We start from the raw sequence: 18,637 nt of genomic DNA, 5'->3' as shown, positions 1-18,637 counted from the left end.
GCACTTCTCGTATATGTGAGAACTGCTCTTGCAGCCAAGTTACCACCTCAAAACTGACCCTCAATTCTACAACCCAATTTTATAACTCAAGTTTCAGGGTCAAGACATACACCATTTTCTCTAACAGGAACAGAATATGACTGAGAAAGAATAATGTGAATGTCAGTGATACCTTTTATCTAATTCAATGGGTAAGACTCGAACTTGGATGCAATGTGAGTCCCTGGATTTCAGAAGGCAGGGGAAAAGGACTAAACTGAGCTTGAGAATAGGTCATAAGGTTATTGTAACAATAACAATAATATCACTTGAGCATAAAAAATCTGAAATGTTCCAAAATATAAAACTCTTTGGGCACTGACATGACATTCAAAGGAAATGCTCACTGGAGCATTTTGGATTTCAGTGTAAGTATGTAATGTAAATATTCCAAAATTTAAAAAAAAATTCTAAATCCAAAATACCTCTGGTCCCAAGTGTTTCAAATAAGGGGTGCTCAATCTGTAATAATAACATTTATAAAGTACATGACTGAACCTATATTCTCACTAAACTTACTGTCATTTAAAATAATAAAATATGTTAACTAAAATATATGTACTCCATTTCGTCATCTATAAGCATAAGTTTGGTCTCTTTCACTGTGAAAAATCTGTGATTCTATAGCTATTCTATTTATGGTATCCTGGAAAAGTTAGGTCAGGAATTTAAGAATATTGCTCTCCCAGCTTTGCTCAATCAAACCTTCTCTAGAGAACTGCTGCTAACTATATGTCAGTGTAAACTTGATTTAAGTGGAAAGAGCCTCTTAAAATGAGTCATAAATGTAAGAAAGGGTCTAAAGACCCAACGGTAAAGAGCCTTGTACAAAGTTCTATCACCTGCACGAAAGTGAAGTGAGAAACTCTGACCCCCACCAAAAAAAAAAAGCATTACACGTTATTTTTGGACAAATGTTCAGATTAGCTCATGCAGTAGATCCAAAGTAGATAGCATATTTGTTTAGGAAAGATTAACTTAAATCGGTGGAAAAAACCATAAATCCTTTTAAGCCATAAACCAAGGGCGTCCAGTTACACGAACTGGTGGGTAGTCTGCCTGGGTCCAGCTGCTCTTTGCAGCCTTGTAACAAATGCCATCCCTTTCATTTGGCATGCGATTTTAAGACTGACAGAAGGGGTTGTTAACCAAAAGAAAATTTAGTTTATTTAAATTTGAAACAAATCTTTGCCCATCATCAATTTTGTTTCACTACTCTGCTTTTTAGTTAGAATATATGATTTCAGTTTCGGAGCAGATCTAAAAAATTAAATGTGACATTAAGTTTATTATAAATTTATTGAACTTACCGGGGAAGGAATGAAGCCTTCATGAAACTTCTTTGGATTAATTCTCAATACACCCTTTAAAACAAAAAAATAAAGTTTGTGAAAATCTAGCTATATATTTACGATTTTTCCACATGTATGTTATTCTCCAATAAAAAGTTTTAAAATTAAACAGGTCACTTGAGAAAACAAGTTAGATGTATAAGAACTATTCATTAAATGCAGGAAACACAATTTATGTTGATATCTGAAATAGAGGGTTCTATCAAAAACAGAAAGCTTAGACTGGCACCTTGGTGTGAACAAGCAAAGGTAAGGAACAACAGAGCTTGGCATAGAGTGGGAAAGTGGCAACTATTAGGATTTTAGATGCCCCTATATGCTAGTCTTCAAATTTAAACCTTGACTTTACAAACAAGATTACCTAGGGATTGTGCCTCACTATATAAAGGCCTTTTTTTTCTCCCAGTTCCAAGACCTTTCCACAATTGCTTGTTTCTGTGACAATTTTCAAAGTGATACAGGTTGATTTCCAACCTAGATACTGAGCCTTATGAAACTGGATGCATTATTTTTTACTCTGGCCCCTCTGCAGAGCTGAATGAGTCAATAATTCAAAATGGTCCATAACCAGCTCTTAATGCAAACTGGAATCCTGGCTCCAACAGCCAGGCCACCCAGTCTGCCTTCAACTTCATGTTATTCCAGCACCAAATCAGGGTCTGCTTCTATTTACACACAGGGGTGCAGGTGGGGGCCTCTTCAATAGCAGTTCAGTATTTCAGGCTCTTGCAGGAAGCTGTAAGGCTCCCCAGGTTCCAGCTGTAGTCTCAGGCCACTGGAACACATGGATGGAAGCAGTTATTTTTCTAACCGCCAGACTCAAAGGATATCTTGAGAAAGTGTTTTAAATAACATTTCCCCCTAAAACGTTTAAAGACTCAAAGATACATAATTAACAAAACAGGCAACGGCATAAAATAAAGCAGAAAATAATTTCCTTCTGCACTGTACCATGTTTAAATTACAAATGTCCATGCCACAGTTTACAATATCATGAACACTCAAATAGACTACTACAAATGATCATTCAGTCCTTAATTCAACAATTAATTATTGAGTAAGGACTATATTCAAGACCCTGAGACACACTGATGGAGAAGATAATGATTGACTAAGCTCAATCCCTATTTTAAAGGAAAACATAAAGCAGAGGTACAGCTTACTTTCACAGCCAGGGCACCAGAAGAGGCTTCAGAGATGGTATCTGACCTAGTCCTTTACAGAAGAGCAAAATTTGCAAATAAATCAGATAAGAAGTATAGTAGAGGACACTGTGTGAGCAAAAGTGGTTAAGAGGGCACTCACTAACTCTTCTCCATTGTGCGATAACTCTGCCTAGCACAGAAGAGGGAGGGACCAGGAGATAAGGTTGGCAAAGCTCCCCAAGGCCAGTCCCTTGTTAAAGAGTGTCACAGTAAATCCACTTCTAGACAGCTGTTTCTTGTTGAGGGAAGGAGGGAAAAAACTTACATTTAACCTAAATATTCATCCACTCACTCAACAAATATTTCCTAACGAATAGCATGGCAGGCACCATGTCAAGTGACGGGGTACAAGGGAGACTAACAACAGACAGTCTCTACCATCACAGAGCTTACAGTCTCGTGAGGGGAAGAGACTCCAAACAAACAAAAGTCAATTCATTGAAATTAAATGTCTAACAATTTCATTTTCTGATTCCAGATGCTTTTCTCTGGCCTAAGTTTTTTTTTCAATTCCTATTCTTCTATCATCCCTTGTCGCTCAAAGAATGGTTAGCATATGAACAAGTACAGAGATCAGAATGCCTCTAAAGCTTTGAAAATGCCTTTAATTGCAGGGCACTCAGACAGGCCAGGCTGGGCCCAGGGAAAAGAGAGGTTGCTCAGGCCTGCATCCAGGCTCTATTTAAAAGAAAAGATGTTAAGAAGACCTTGAAGATTTTACCCTTGATTCTCTATCCCAAACTTCCCAATATATACAAAAGCACACAAGGAAGAATAGAAACCTGGTTCCACAATAGCATTTGCAAATTTGACTGGAGCATAACTCTGAAGAACTGGACCTCGGAAACAGAGCCCTTGAGGGAATGCAGATCACACTAAGAAAGCAGAAACTCCCACAGAGCTCCGCAGCAGACCAGAGTTCTTCCTATAGCCTGAGAGAAGCAGCTGGCAGTTAAGTCTGTCAAAAACAAATGGTCATTTAACTAAAGGATACTTCCCACAGATCTCTTGTCTTACTCACATACAAAAGTCCAAGGCTTTCATTTCTATAGCCATCCCCTAACCTGACCCAATTGCCCATCTCCTGTCTTCTTCCTAAAGCACTTCCCTAGGCCTGAAACTTGATGAGTGAGGATCCCATAGCCTCCATCTCTTCTCCAGATGCTCCTGATTCTTCGCCTTAATTGAAACCTGGCTATTCCCTGAAGTGATTGCTTCTCTCGAGTGCTCTCAGAGGGAGTCTATTTTATCTCTCATAACCCATGTATCTCAGGGACCAGGGGAGGAAGGTCTCTTTGCTTCCCCATCATGACTTTAAAAGTATTTTTTCCTCCATTCTCTTTCAAAAATCCCAGATCCTTTGAAGTTCATATCATTAGCACCTCCTTGGTGCTGTCATCCTCAAATTTACGGGTGGGTCAAAGCTCCAATTCACTAACATTTTGACTAGCAGTTCACTGCCTTCCTCCTATCCTCACTACTATATATATTTTTGGGACTTCACATCCATGTTGAAGACCAAGCAACCCTAGCCTGTCACTCTAACTACCATTTGCTCCCCTAACCCACCTACTCTCTCCCACGTTCACAGCCTGGATCCCGTCAGCACTACTAATGACACTACCTCAAAAAAAAAATTCAAATATCGCACTTTCCGATGGCAATCTTCTGTCTACTTATGGCAGAAACCCCACTTCAACAACTCTTCAATTTCACTAAGATCTCCAACCCAAAGCTGTGACCACATTGTCACCATTCATTGTCCTCCCACTGTTTACTCCCTTCTCTAGCCACCTAATTGCCATAGCCTGTCATTATCTATTAATGTTGCAAATCCTGAACAAACCTCTTACTCTGATACTCAACCAGCAAAAGACCTTGAAGATTTTACCCTTGATTCTCTACTCTCAACTAACCCCAGCTATCTGCTTTCTCCCTTCCTATACCCCAGGAGCTAAACAGTACCATAGAAAAACACCACACAACTGGGCTAAATCAGTCTAACTGGCAATCACAAACATACTGTATTTGGCTTGTTTGAGAGTCCTTAAAACTGAGGAATTTCACACATATAAAATACATATTTCCAGATATTCTTGAAAAATCATAAGATCTAACAGCTTTGGACAGGGTTCTCCAAATGACAGCAACCACCTAACCTGAATAACAGACGCTCCTCTTATAGTAATAAAAACAAAACTCAAGTGCCACTTATGCAGGCATACGACATGCCACACACTCTTTGAAGAGCTTTATATCGATCAGCTAATTTAACCCTCACAACAACCCTATGAGGTAGATACTATTATCCTTGCTTTTACAGATGAGGAAACTGAGGCACTGAGAGGTTAAGAAAATTGCCCGCTTTCACATCACATTCAAGGCCAGACAATCTGGCTCCAGACTCCATGCTCTCAACTACTGTGAACAGCCTCTCTCTCTGTTTGCCACGGTCACCACCAGGGCCTCTTCACTCATGTATGCCAGCTATCCCTCTTGCCCAAAAACTCAGCACCACATTCCAACCCTTGCTTTTCTCTGTCTTGGTTAATGGCAACATCATCCAGCCAGCTGCTCAATTCGAAAACTCAGCAAGCATCAAGGATGCCTCCCTCTGCCTCACCTTCCATATCTCATCCATCACCATGTCACATCAGTTCTAGCCCCACATCCATCCATCCATCCACTCCTCTCCATCTTTACTGCCACTTTCTTGTTCCCATCTCCATGTTTTCTGACCTGGTTTACTTTGATACCTTCCTGACTGGCCTCTCAGCTTCCACTCTATTCATCTCACAATTCCCAGAGAGGTATGTTCAAAGCATGAAACAGATTATTTTCTTCCCCTGCTTAACAGCCTTCAGTGACTTCCTGCTGCTCTTTGAACAAAATCCAATTCTCCAGCATAGCCTAGAGACCCTACATGACTTGGCTGCTGCCTAACTCTCCACTTGTCCCATAATATAACTCCCTTTGCTCACAATGTTCCAACAGGCTTCCTTCTCATTTCTCAGAAACACCAAGCCTTCTTCTGCTTGCTGCTGTTCTACTAGCTGAGCTCTCCACCTATGTTCTTCTCCTAATTCTTCAATTGGCTGATTCATTCTCATCTCAGATAACCCACAGATCATCTCACAGAGGCTTTCCCTAACGACCCTACTAAAGAGGCTCTCTCTAATTATTCTCTCTCACCCTTCCCATTTCCTTATTAGCAATGATCAGTCTATAATTTCTTTTTTCTTTAGTTGTTTTTCCTTACCTCCCCAGTGACTTGCCTAACTTGCTCACTGGTATACGCTTGGCACTGAGTAAGAAGTCAAGAAACATTTGTTGCAGTAATTAATTAATTAATGCCTGCAGAGCTAAAGTTCTCTCATCACCCCCCCCAGTATTAATGTTATGAATATCATCTCTCCCTTCTAAGTGACTGGGCATTCCACTGTAACATCACATCTATTCCCCTCATCTTTAATTCATCCCCAAGTATTCTCCAGCTGATTTTACTCTTTTTAAAAAAAAAAAAAAAAGAGAGAGACAGGGTCTCACTCTGTTGCCCAGGCTGGAGCACAATGGCATGATCATGACTTACCACAGCCTCCAACTCCAGGACTCAAGCAATCCTCCTGCCTCAGCCTCCCCAGTAGCTAGGAATACAGGTGCACATCACCATGCCTGGCTGATTTTTATTTTGTACAGATGAAGTCTCACTATGTTGCCCAGGCTGGTCTTAAACTTCTGGCCTCAAGCAATCTTCCCACCCTAGCCTTCTAAAGTGCTGGGATTACAGGCGTGAGCCACCACACCCTGCTTGATTTCACTCATAACAAATGGTGAAGGTCCTAGAAACTAGTTCATCCTGTCCTCTATCTTCCTGGACTAGGATTTTTCAGAGAGCCAATAACAACTTCACACCAATATTCTATTCTAAGAGGAACTCCGACATCATGACTAAGACAGTTCTGGAGGCTTAGCCTGAACTTCCTTTAGCCAAAGCATCTTTTGGGATCTGAAACAGCCAATTCTACCATGTTCATACCCATGTCACCTTGATCATCACCCTAAACTGGAGCCCCTTCCAGGCTTGTCTATCCCCTACTCTAATCTCTCCCAACATCTCCTATAACAACCTCTCAGTACTCTACCTATGAAGAGAGAAATGAAATACATTTTTTGATGTGAGAATTTATTATTTTTTTTTAAACTTCAAAACTACATGTACATGATCATGTGTTACTGTTATTGCCGTTTCAAACACTGGAAAGAGGAGACTGTGGTCTCCTCCCCACATAGGAAAAAATACTAATGAAATGTCAAAGTATTAGTTAAGGTATTGAAAACAAAATAAAAATACTCTACTCCTGTTTTTTTTAAATCCCCCTACAATCTCTCGATAAAAATTTCTTCTCTGGATAGGGAGAAAAAAAAGAGGTCAAAAGAGATGAGTTTGAATACAAAAGTTAACAAAAGTTTCTAAGTATCTCTAATACACTTAATTTTCTCCATCAGCATTAAAACATCCTTTCTTGTCTGGCCTTTTACCTTACCCCGCAAGGTTTGCACACATAAAGTTTATATCAAGCAGCAGATGGACTCTGTTTCTCTGCCTATGAAAATCTTATTTACAGTGTTGTATATTTCACATGGTGACCTCATATCTGGAACCCATTCCTTTTCCCATCTGCAAAGAACAACTGTTCTCATATGTGGGGGGGAGGCCCTGGCTGCAGAGTCCCATGATGTCACAGGCCAGAAGGAATCACTTACAAACTCCTGGGAATTAGAGTTGTTATATTGATCAGATTTTTGTTTTGTATTGTTTGAGTATCAGCAACGAGTTGCTTCAAAAGTAAAAACTAAAATTAGGAGCTGAAGCTAATACCACTGCAGAACGCTGTCCTCTCCTTATCTCTAGACAGGTATAATTCTATAACCAAAATTCTAGGCTAGTTTTCTTTCAAGTTCTAACAACTGAAGTTCCCCCCACTCTTCTTCAAAAGACAGTATCTGGATCCCTTATTCAGTCAGTAAGTAAATATTTATTCAATATAAATGTATTAAGCAACAGTCAAACGCCAGGCACTGAGCTAACTTCTGGAACAAGACATGACCCTGCCATCAAGGACATGAACAGTCTATTTGGGGGAAACATAAAAGCCAAGAAATGGTGGTAAGTTTAGAATAAAGGGAAAACAAAAAAGTCAACTACAGGAAAACACTAACGGCCAACTCTACTTGGAGAATTAAAATGAGGCTTCTCGAAGTGGGTAACATTTAGGCAGGGACTTAAAAGGTAAGCACCATTACATCAAGACAGCAGGAGAAAGCATTCCAAGCACCAGGAACAGCATGCAAAAGTCACAGAGACATCAAGGAGCACAGTTTTTAGAGGAAAAGACTGGAAGGCTCAGGGTGAATGGAGGAGAGTGTTCCTGGAGGAGAGTGAAGGAGGATAAGAATGGAAAGGCACAATGGGTCCTCCTATGTGAAACAGGAGAAGGGCCAAGAAACTTACAGATAAAATGGTGTTTGGGATATGGGCTGAACAATGAAGAGCAAATGAATGGATTAATGAATGGACTAACATCCAAATGCAGCTTCATCTCTCCTAAGAGAGGCCTTGTCAAATAAATCCAGGGAAAGCTTTAAAAAAAAGAAACACCAATAGGGCTGGGTGTGGTGGCTCATGCCTATAATCCCAGCACTTTGGGAGGCTAAGGCAGGAGGATCACTTGAGGTCAGGAGTTGAAGACCAGCCTGGCCAACATGGTGAAACCCCATCTCTACTAAAAATACAAAAATTAGCCAGGCATGATGGCATGACTAATTTTTACCTTCTGTAATCCTAACTACTTGGGAGGCTGAGGCACAAGAATCGCTTGAATCCAGGAGGCAGAGGCTGCAGTGAGCCAAGATTGTACTGCACTCCAGCCTGGGCAACAGAGTGAGACTTTCTCAAAAAATAAATAAATAAATAATAAATTAAAACCACCAAGAGTACTCCAAGAATCAGAAAAACCAACTCATTTTTTAAAAGACAGTTTTCTTTCTTCTTTCTTGTGCACGTGTGCACTTGACCACAGATAAATACAGAAAGGTAAAGAAAGGTGAAGGAAGGAAGGAAGGAAGGAAGAGAGGGAGGGACAGAGGGAGGGAGGGAGGGAGGGAGGGAGGGAGGGAGGGGACAAAAAGGAAGAGAAGATGACAGCATCTGTAAATTGGTTAGATCTTCAGCCAAAAACACAAATACAGAAGCTGGGCTCTCAGAATAAGAGAAAATGGAACACAGCATTTTCAAGTGAGCCAGGTAGCACATGGCAATATTTCTATACTAATGAAAGTATTATGAAATAGACTTAATTCACAGAATATGTGGCCCTGCCTCCCTCCCCAGCCTACTACCTGCCTGACAGTTTATGCCCAAGGAGGCCTAAGCTGCCATACTCCATGTTGTTTCACAAGTTCACGTTTTCGTTAGCACCACTGCCTCTCCATACCTCACACACACATATCACTCATCTGATAGGCCCAAACTAGACCCTCAATACCTACCACGAGGGTCACCAATACCAGGAAGCCTCTCCAGAACCTCAGCCTACACAGTTTCCCCATTTCCCCCCAATATTTTGCCATATAGCCTGGTCACCCTTTTATCTGAGCACTTGCCATTTTATCCCCAAATCATCTGTTCACATGACTGCCTCCCACCACTGGGCTGCAAGCTGAAGTACAGCAAGGCAATCTTGTCTACCTCCATGTCAAAGGCACCCATGCTGCACACTTATTCTAACCATAACTCTTCCTGGCTCACAATGGATGCTCCATAAACATTTGTTCAGCCAAACCACTGAACTAGCTTGTAAACATAGTTTGTAAAGTATAAAGCACTCAACAAATACTGTCTATTGTTGTTTACTGCTTCCTTTCCAACCTCATCCATTTTTCTCCATCGTTCAGCATCCACATGCTCCAGAAAAACTGAACTATTCAATGTTTCGTATATCCAAACCCAATTTCTCACTTCTATTGTAGTAGCTCACACTGGTCCCTACATTTGTAAAGCTCTCTCTTATCTTCACTTATTCAAACTGCACCAATCCATGGCCTGGCTCAAACATGTCACTTTCAATAAAGCATCTCTAGACAATCCTAATGGGAAATAGTGGTTCCCTCCTCTCAAATCTCAGAGCACTTTTCCTGTTCCTGTCTTGTGGTGCTTATTACCTCTAAATGTACTATAGTTCTAAGAAGAATCTGTTACCTCATCATCTCTGTTATGCCATCATAACAGCCCTGCACCTGTTACATCATCGTCTCTCTGAAAGCATATAGCACAGAACAGGAAACAGTTTAATAGATTGTTTTGGATTCTACATATTCAGAGAATAGCCTTCCAGTAGATTTTAAGCACCTGGATGAGTGTTCCTCTCTTCAAGCCTTCCGAAACATCCTCCTTGGACATGTAAGTTTCAAATATGCTCTTTTTCTTCCCTCGTGTGGACCTGTTCTTTGACTTTTTGTCACCTGGCGAAGCACCAATGTCATGTGGACCAGCCACAGCAGGCACACCTAGAAACAGGAGGCAGCAATCAACTCTTTCCTCAAACATCTGTGTATTTTTAAAACTGGAGATATTATACCTTTTTACAATTATTATTTAAAGAGACCAACAAGAGACTGAAACTCCCTGATGGTGATTTTTAACAGTAACAAAAAGGAAAGAGTGGCTAAGAAAACATGAATAAAATATACACAGATGAGACTTGAGTTTTAAATCAGTAAAACAACATGCATGGAACATAATCTGAATAATGAGTTCAGTATTCTTTGCTATTTATAGACACACAAACTTTTTGAAAATAGAAATTACTAAAAGATTGCCACTTTTCTAGAGGAAATTAAACAGCTGTACTTAATACAACAATAAATTAAGACAGCAAGAAACCACATCTAATTCTAGAATAAATCACACAGAATACTTAACAGGTCACTAAAAGAATTATAGTAGCCCTCAGTCCTAAAAGACACCCTCCACTTCACACCCATTCCACTTTCATTTCAGTTCTCCAGTTATTCAGGCAGACTCCATTTTCCTTTTACTACCTCTGGGGGTCCCCAGGGGCCAGAGGTTCATTCTGTAGTCAGGATGGCTCATTATTGGCTCCAAGGTCACTCTTCTCTCCAGATCCAGAGAAACCTCCACTGCTCAGCTCAGAGTTCCCGCCTTGAGCAGCTCTGTTGTCATTCGCTGAAACCAAGAAGAGATTGGTAATTGGAGAGCGGTTAAGCTGTAGCCTCCTCTGTCCTCTCAGAAATTTAGTAGTTCAATGGCAAAGGCAACATGGTGCCCCTCCTGGGTTCTGGCATCACATTCTCTGGGGCAGTTAGTCAAGCACACCATCTGTCTCAAGTTTCTTTTCAAGGCCTTCACCCTCACAGGTACCACTAGACTGCTTCTTTGGGCCACTTCAACTAAACATCTCCACAAATGGGGCAATGATGTGAAAAATAAGGAATCCTGCGGTTCTACTCAGCTTGTGAAATGCACAAAAATATAAAGAAATATAGTTTTGAAAAGTGATAACAAAGATCTAGAATCTAAAAGCTGTAATGGAATAGGTACTAAACTGGGGCTCAATATGTGGCATTTACTAAGTCCAACTCCGGACAAATGATATACCTCTATGAAATCAAGTAAGTCAATTCCTTAGAATCCACCAACAAAACCTAATTCATTGTCACAACTTGACATCCCAAACTATGCAGGGAGCCCCAGATGATTCACACGCTTTCAAAACACGGCAATACTGTAATTAGACGTCTCTTCCCCTACTCTTACCTGCCATCACCTCAAACCAGCTGTCTCATCAGAAGCTCAAACAGCTGTATCTAAGGAATATAAGAGCAGCTGCCAGGATCAGCAGGCTGGAATGTGGGGCCCTGCAGCTGGCCCCTGGCCTTCCACCTGGATGCTGAACATGTCATCACAACTTCTACTTTCTAGTCTCTGCTGGCCACCAGCCCAGGAGTCAAGTCTATATTTGAAATTTTTGTGGGCAGCCTGAGTTCCCACAAAATGAATCAAGATGTCATTCTGAACACTAGCTTCCATTTCCTCTATATTTCCCACACACATCCTTCACCAAAATGATGTAATTTCTCTTTAAATTGAAATTAATACTAACTCAGCAGAAGAAAAGCAATGGAGACAAAGGATAATAGGCCACTTAGGGAAAGATAAAGAGATTCACAGATAAAGCCAAGCCAGTTGAAAGAAGGGAGAGAAAGAGATGGCCTTATATAAACAGCAAGGGAATGGGAAAGGCAGATGGAGGAGTCAAGACTGTCTGAGGGCTTAATACAGAAATGCTTTTATCCACTCGTTAATTTCACACATATTTCTTCAGGGCACTACACTAGACAGAATGAAAGATAAGTGGTAAGCACTATGTTTTTTTAAAATGTGGATAAATGTACAGATGATAGGAGAGAAAGAGTATCTCCAGGTCAGGAAACCTGAGAGTACTTTAGGAGAGATTTTAAAGAACTAAGAGTGTGAGGAAAGCATACTATTGGCAAAAGGAAATAAAAATAGAGGCGCAAACAGAAAATACAGGCGAGTTCTCGCAAAATTAATTCCATTTGGATAGAGTCCAGCCTATATGAAGGGAGGCAGTGGCAAGGAAATTAAAACAAGTTGGAAGGTCTAAAAAACTAGGCCAGTTTTTCAAAAGCACTAGGGAGTTTTCAAAGCATGAATGAGCAGAAGAGAAAAACAACAGATTAGAATTGTTTCAGGAAAAATTAACCTGGTACAGGACTCAGAGTCATCTGGAGTTGACAGATACTAGCAGCAGATGCATCTTAGGAGAAAATCAGGACAGACAGGTGAAAGGAAAGGAAGACCTGAACTTGAGTTCAGGACACTGAAAAGAAGAGGCCCTTACCATGGTATTACACAGGACAAAGTGGCACCACCTAGCAACCAGGCATGTCTGGAAGTGAGCAAGGTGGGAGTGGTTGTGTGAGATTTCTAGGTAGGAGACTGGGAGTTGGTAAAGTTAGAGAAGATGATGAATTCTACTTGGAGTATTATATGCCTCCACATGGAGCAATCCACCAAATACTTGAAAACGGGTGCAAAAGAGAGAGAGAAGTTAGCCAGTCATTTGCATAAAGATGGTAACACGGAGTGTTCAAGAATGGATAAGATTGCCAAGAAAGGGTACGCAGATACAGAGGAGGGCATAGGACAAGGAACGAACAAGCAACATTCCCTTCCCTGTGACATCATTGTGAAGGCCTATTAACCCTGTAGAAGTCCTGGGCACTCTTACCCTGACAAAATCTGGATTAGGGCAACTTTTAGGAAATGTAAAGAAGTATAAAATATAACAAAGAAGCTAATGAAGATGTAGGAAAAGAATCAACAGAGGCAGGCGTTAAGAAAAAAAAGAGAAAAGAGCTCCCAAGTGAGGACAGATCCATGATCAGGGTATGTTCCCACTAGTGACTAAGAAAACAAACGCGGCAGCCTTGGTTGGGGCGAGGAGTCGAGAGCAAACTGCCAACAACCCAAAAACAAGCGCTGGAATTGAAAATGGGGCACTACATGTCAATCCTGATTCAGGCAAAAATTCAAAATGAAGGGGAGTTACTGCCAGGTAAGTGAGACGAGGGGACAGATTTCAATTCCAGTGTCCCTAGGTCAGCTGCATCTGTATCTTTCCTTCACAGCAGTTATCCCAGTTTGTGTGAGTAACACCTAACTTGTCTCTTTAGCTCAGGGAGACAAGGAATGTTTGATTGGGTTTGTCATTGTAACTCTGGTGGCTCCCACAGCACCTAGGACGGAATAGGTGCTCAAAAGCTGCTCCATAAATGAATGGATGAGTTTGTTTTCATGAACAAGCAATGAGAACACTAAGCAGAGCAGGGTCATACCGGGAAACTACATTAAAAACAAGTCAGCAAAGAATGGGGGAAGAACGCAGGACTGAGAAAACAAAATTGGCAAGAATAAGCCGGACGGCTAGGCAGGCAGTAAAGGCCACATTTGGGTACCAAACCACTAGAAGGAGATGGAAAGATTCTGAGTATATAAAATGCTAAGTAGAAAATGAACAAACAATGGCTGGGCATCGTGGCTCACGCCTGTAGTCCTAACACTTTGGGAGGCCAAGGCGGGCAGACTGCCTGAGCCCAGGAGTTCAAGACCAGACTGGGCAACATGGCGAAACCCGGTGTCTACTAGAAATACAAAAAATTAGGGGGGCGAGGTGGCATGCGCTTGTAATCCCAACTACTCAGGAGGCTGAGGCACAAGAACTGCTTGAACCCAGGAGGCAGAGGTTGCAGTGAGCCAAGACTGTACACTCCAGCCTGGGCAACAGAGTGAGGCTCTGTCTCAAAAAAGAAAAATGAACAAACAGGCAGGCACAGTGGCTCACGCCTGTAATCCCAGCACTTTGGGAGGCCAAGGCGGGCAGATCACCTGTGGTCAGGAGTTCGAGACCAGCCTGACCAACATAGAGAAACCCTGTCTCTACTAAAAAAACACAAAATTGGTATGTGTGGTGGTGCACGCCTGTAATCCCAGCTACTTAGGAGGCTAAGGCGGAGAATTGCTTGAACCTGGGAGGCGGAGGTTGCAGTGAGCTGAGATTGTGCCATTGCTCTCCAGCCTGGGCAACAAGAACAAAACTCCTTCTCAAAAAAAAAAAAAAGAAAGAAAATGAACAAACAAGAAATCTTCTATTCCCTGTGACATAGTTATAAAGGCCCATTAAGCCTGAACAAGTCCCTGGGCACGCCTACCCTGACACATTGAAAGCACGGGCCAGTTTCCAATCTTTACTAACTTCCAGAATGAGGGCCACTGATACACTGCCCAACAGCCCACTGGTCCCTAGAAAAGGTGTCCTACCATGGAAATAGTTATACATTCTTAAGAGCTGGGCTGACATTAGGATGAACAGGCAATAGCGGTCAATAATGTCACATGGTACAAGAAGGCAGGAAGGATGAGGAACGGGGAAAAGGCACTAGACCTCACTAAGGGCAAATCTGAAGAAGGCTTCTGGGTGAAATAAACGGTGTCTTGAGACCCTCTGTATTCCCCAAAACCCAGCACAATGCAGAGTACATAGCAAAGGCTCAAAAATTGGAATAAATGAAGCCTATTTGGGACAGAAGTCAGGTTACAACAAATATATACTAGTGAGAAGCATGAGTAGCAGGGCCAGGACTACAATGGGGCAAGCCAGGCACTTAGGGTGCAAAATTTGAAAACGCAAAGTTCTATGAGTACTAATCCCACACTTGCAGGACCCAGGAGTGAGAGCTTCCTAGAACTTTTGTGCCTTATGCATCTCACTTGTCTTAGCCTAGCCTTAGTACTTATGAGTATCAGAGCAAATGGAATGTATGAAGCCGAATAGCAAAGGAAACTCAGAGATAAAGTCCAAAGACAGGTTTAGAGAGAGAAAAAGACGAGCCAATGGAAAGCAAAAGATGGGAAAAACAAGCAAAAGATGACTATTGATTAAGAAAAAAAAAAAAAGAGGGCAAAATTAAAATAATCTCAATGAGATTAGAAAAATAAACCATTTATATTACAAATCAGTAAGAAGTACATGGATTAATCAACAAGTAGTATTAAGACACTACTTAACACCATTTCAAAAAAATAACCAATACATCCCTACTTCATAACATATTCCAAAATAAATTTCAGTTTGAATAAAATTTAAATGTTCAAAAATGAGAGACAGAGACAGGGAGACACACACAGAGATGAAAGATAGAGAGAAAGGGAGGGGGCAGGGGAAAGGATATCCAGACAGTTGAATGAGGAGTTTGACAAATATTAACCCCTAAAGCAACAATAAAACTGACATTGCTAAAACTATTTAAAGATCTTGATATTGATCAAAAACATTACAACAAATTTGAGAAGTGCTGGTCCAAGAAAATCTACTGAATCTTGGTAAGAACAGTGAAGAGTGTGGTGTTTTAGCCTGGGGCTCCTATCATCCCACACTCGCTCCCAATTCCTTGGTACAGAAGCTACCAGGGTAGGACAAGCTGTGATGACAGGAAGCTCCACTGCCAGAGGGAGCTAAATTAATTTGGAGAAGAATTCCATGCCCATAGGTATTGTCAAAAAGTGATTTCAAGGGCAAAAAAGGAAGGAAAGCCAATATTACAGCTAACTTGAGTTTGCAATGCCAGTCAGCACAAGCAACAGATCAGCAGACCAACCAGAAATTTAACGTGGAGAACTAAGGAATGAGACAGCCAGACTGGGCCTTGATAAAAATCTATTTTTTCCTGCTGGTCTGGAAGACTGTCCACATGCACAAGACTGCAAACATGAAGGAAAGAAATGTTAGGGCCACAGCAAGCTGCTCATTCCTGGAAAAAGATGAGGCCTTGCAAATGGAGAAAGTAAAACCCAGGCAGACTTTCTGAACTTTGAATGCATTCTCCAAGCCTCACAAAAACCAATGACAAAGGGAAGCTCGTTGTTTCAAGGAATTTAAACACAACCTCTGACCAATCATAGGCTGACCACTAAGATACGCTGACCCAGGAGGCAAACACTTGACAGCCATACTGAAAAATAAAAACAAGAAAGGATGAGCTAAGCAGAGACATCAGCAGTCACACACACACACTCCATGGAGAAACAGACTCCATGGAATTAATTAGTCCAGCCAAGTCACTAAACAAACAAAAAGAGCAACCACCTCTAACTCTGGGGAGAAGGAAATCAGAATACAGAATATATTATCAGAAATATCCAGTTTTCATAAGATATGCAAAGAATCAGAAAAGCGTGACCCATACATGGAAGGGGACAAGTTTCAATAAAAGCTATCTCTAGGGGAGCCTAGATTTTGAAGTTAGACAATAGGACTTCAAAGCAGCTATTATAAATATGTTCAAAGAACTAAAAGAAAACACTTTTAAAATAAAGGAAACTATGATGACAATGACTCAGCAAACAGAATATTAACAAAGAGAAATTATAAAAAAGAGCCAAATGGAAATTTCAAGTGGAAAGACAACAACTGAAATGAAAAATTCACTAGAGAAGCTCAAGAGGAGAATTAAGCTGGCAGAAGAACTAACCAATAAATTTGAAGGTAGATGAATTAAGGTTATACAATCTGAAGAAAAGAAAGAACAAGGAAATTTTCTTTTAATTCCAAAGTCAAGAACTGTAATAAGGAGTCTCACTCCATTTTTTAAATTTTTGATGTCTGACCACTGACTTATGTTAAGCCTTACCTCATTTCTCCCCTTTTGAACCCACAACTGATCAGGCTAATAAGAAAGTCCACATGTGCCTTGCCTTTGGCACCAGGGGAAAATTCAAGTTTTGCCGATCCTCAGCCTGCACATGGGACTCCCCAGCACCCTAGCCATTATAAAGGCATAACCACTCCCTCTGTCTAACTCAAGGCAGGCCAGACCCACTTGTACTAACCCTACCATCCCCAGAAGTCTCTTGGGTGAATAATAAAAGTTCTCTCAAATTTTGTTGGCGTGTGGCGTGCTTCCAGCATAGACATCCTACCTGTTAATTGGAAGGGTTATTTTCTACCTCCACAGGGTGTCCATAGAATAGAAATGAAAGAGAGGACATCTCTATAAACCTTACAGAAATTAAAAGGATTATAAAGGAATACAATAAACTTAGAAAAAAAATGGACAAATTCCCAGAAACAAAAATTACTGAGTCAAAAAGAGAAAATTTGGCCAGGTGTGGTGGCTCACACCTGTAATCCCAGCACTTTCAGAGGCCAAGACAGGCAGATTGCTTGAACCCAGGAGTTTGAGAACAGCCACAGCAATATGGCAAAACCCCAACCCTATTAAAAAAAAAAAAAAAGTACAAAAAATTAGATGGACATGGTGGCATACACCTGTAGTCCCAGCTACTCTGGTGGCTGAGGTGGGAAGATCACCTAAGCCTGGCAGATCAAAGCTGTAGTGAGCGTGAGCTGTGATTACATCACTGAACTCCAGCCCAAGTGACAGAGTGAGACCCTGTCTCCAAAGAAAAAGAAGTAGAAAATCTGAATAGACATATAACAAGTAAATAAATTGAATTATTAATTTAAAATCTTCCAATAAAGAAAACTTCAGGCTCAAATGTCTTCACTGGTGTATTCTACCAAACATCAAAAGAAAAAAAATCATCAAATCCTTTACAACTCTTCCAGAAAATAGAGAATTCATTCTGTTATGACAGTATTCCCTTGATACCACAGCCAAAGAAAGGCATCAGAAGAAAAAAACTAAAACTTGTAAACAGATAAGATAGTTCATATTTTTTAAATTTCTTCTTGAATCAATTTTATTAATTTGCATTTCTATAGGAATTTCTCAATTTCATCTAACATTTCATGGTGGGAGTAGAATGTTGTTCAAAATATTCTCTTGTATTTTCTTAATACCTGTCCTTTCTAATATGGTGAAAGTGTTCTTCATCTGTGTTGGCCAATATGGTAGTCACTAGCTATGTCTTTGGAGCAATTTTAGAGTGACTAGTACAACTGAAAAACTGTCAAGTTTGAAACATTTGTATTTCATCTTTATTCATAATGGAGATTCTCTCAGGTTTGTTGGGGAAGAGGTTGGGTTTCCTTTTGTAGAGAGCTCTGTCACCCAGACTGGAGTGCAGTGGCACGATCATAGCTCTGTAACCTCAAACTCCCAGGTTCAAGCGATCCTCCTGCCTTAGCCTCCTGAGTAGCTAGGATTACATGCATATGTCACCACATCCAGCTAATTTTTCATTTTTTTATTTTTTGAAGAGACGTTGTCTCACTATGTTGCCCAGGCTGGTCTTGAACTCCTACGCTCAAGCAATCCTTCCACCTCAGCCTTCTAAAGTGCTGGGATTACAGATGTGAGCCACCACACCCAGCCTTTCTCAGGTTTTAAAATTCTAGACTGTTATTTACTCTCATACTCTGAAGGTATCATTCCATTGTCTTACAGCCTCCATTGTTTCATTGAGAAGTCAGCCAT

At 40.9% G+C, this 18,637-nt stretch overlaps 1 protein-coding gene across 4 annotated transcripts in view; it reads right to left on the bottom strand.

Moving 5' to 3' along the window:
* Nucleotides 1-18,637, bottom strand: part of DIS3L2 (DIS3 like 3'-5' exoribonuclease 2) — a 365,113-nt gene that overhangs the window by 298,638 nt on the left and 47,838 nt on the right. For all 4 annotated transcript variants that reach the window (XM_055379766.2, XM_055379768.2, XM_055379769.2 and 1 more), the window contains exons 2-4: nt 10,697-10,841; nt 10,005-10,162; nt 1,350-1,403 (exon numbers count right to left, since the gene is read on the bottom strand). In XM_055379766.2, coding sequence (XP_055235741.1) covers nt 1,350-1,403; nt 10,005-10,162; nt 10,697-10,748 — 264 coding nt within the window. In that variant the 5' untranslated portion in view covers nt 10,749-10,841. The remainder of the gene's footprint in view (nt 1-1,349; nt 1,404-10,004; nt 10,163-10,696; nt 10,842-18,637) is intronic.

The sequence above is a fragment of the Gorilla gorilla genome, chromosome 11, assembly GCF_029281585.2.
Source record: "Gorilla gorilla gorilla isolate KB3781 chromosome 11, NHGRI_mGorGor1-v2.1_pri, whole genome shotgun sequence".
NCBI lineage: Eukaryota > Metazoa > Chordata > Mammalia > Primates > Hominidae > Gorilla > Gorilla gorilla.
Note: the sequence above shows the minus strand (reverse complement) of the source record. Positions and strands in the feature narration are given on the sequence as shown.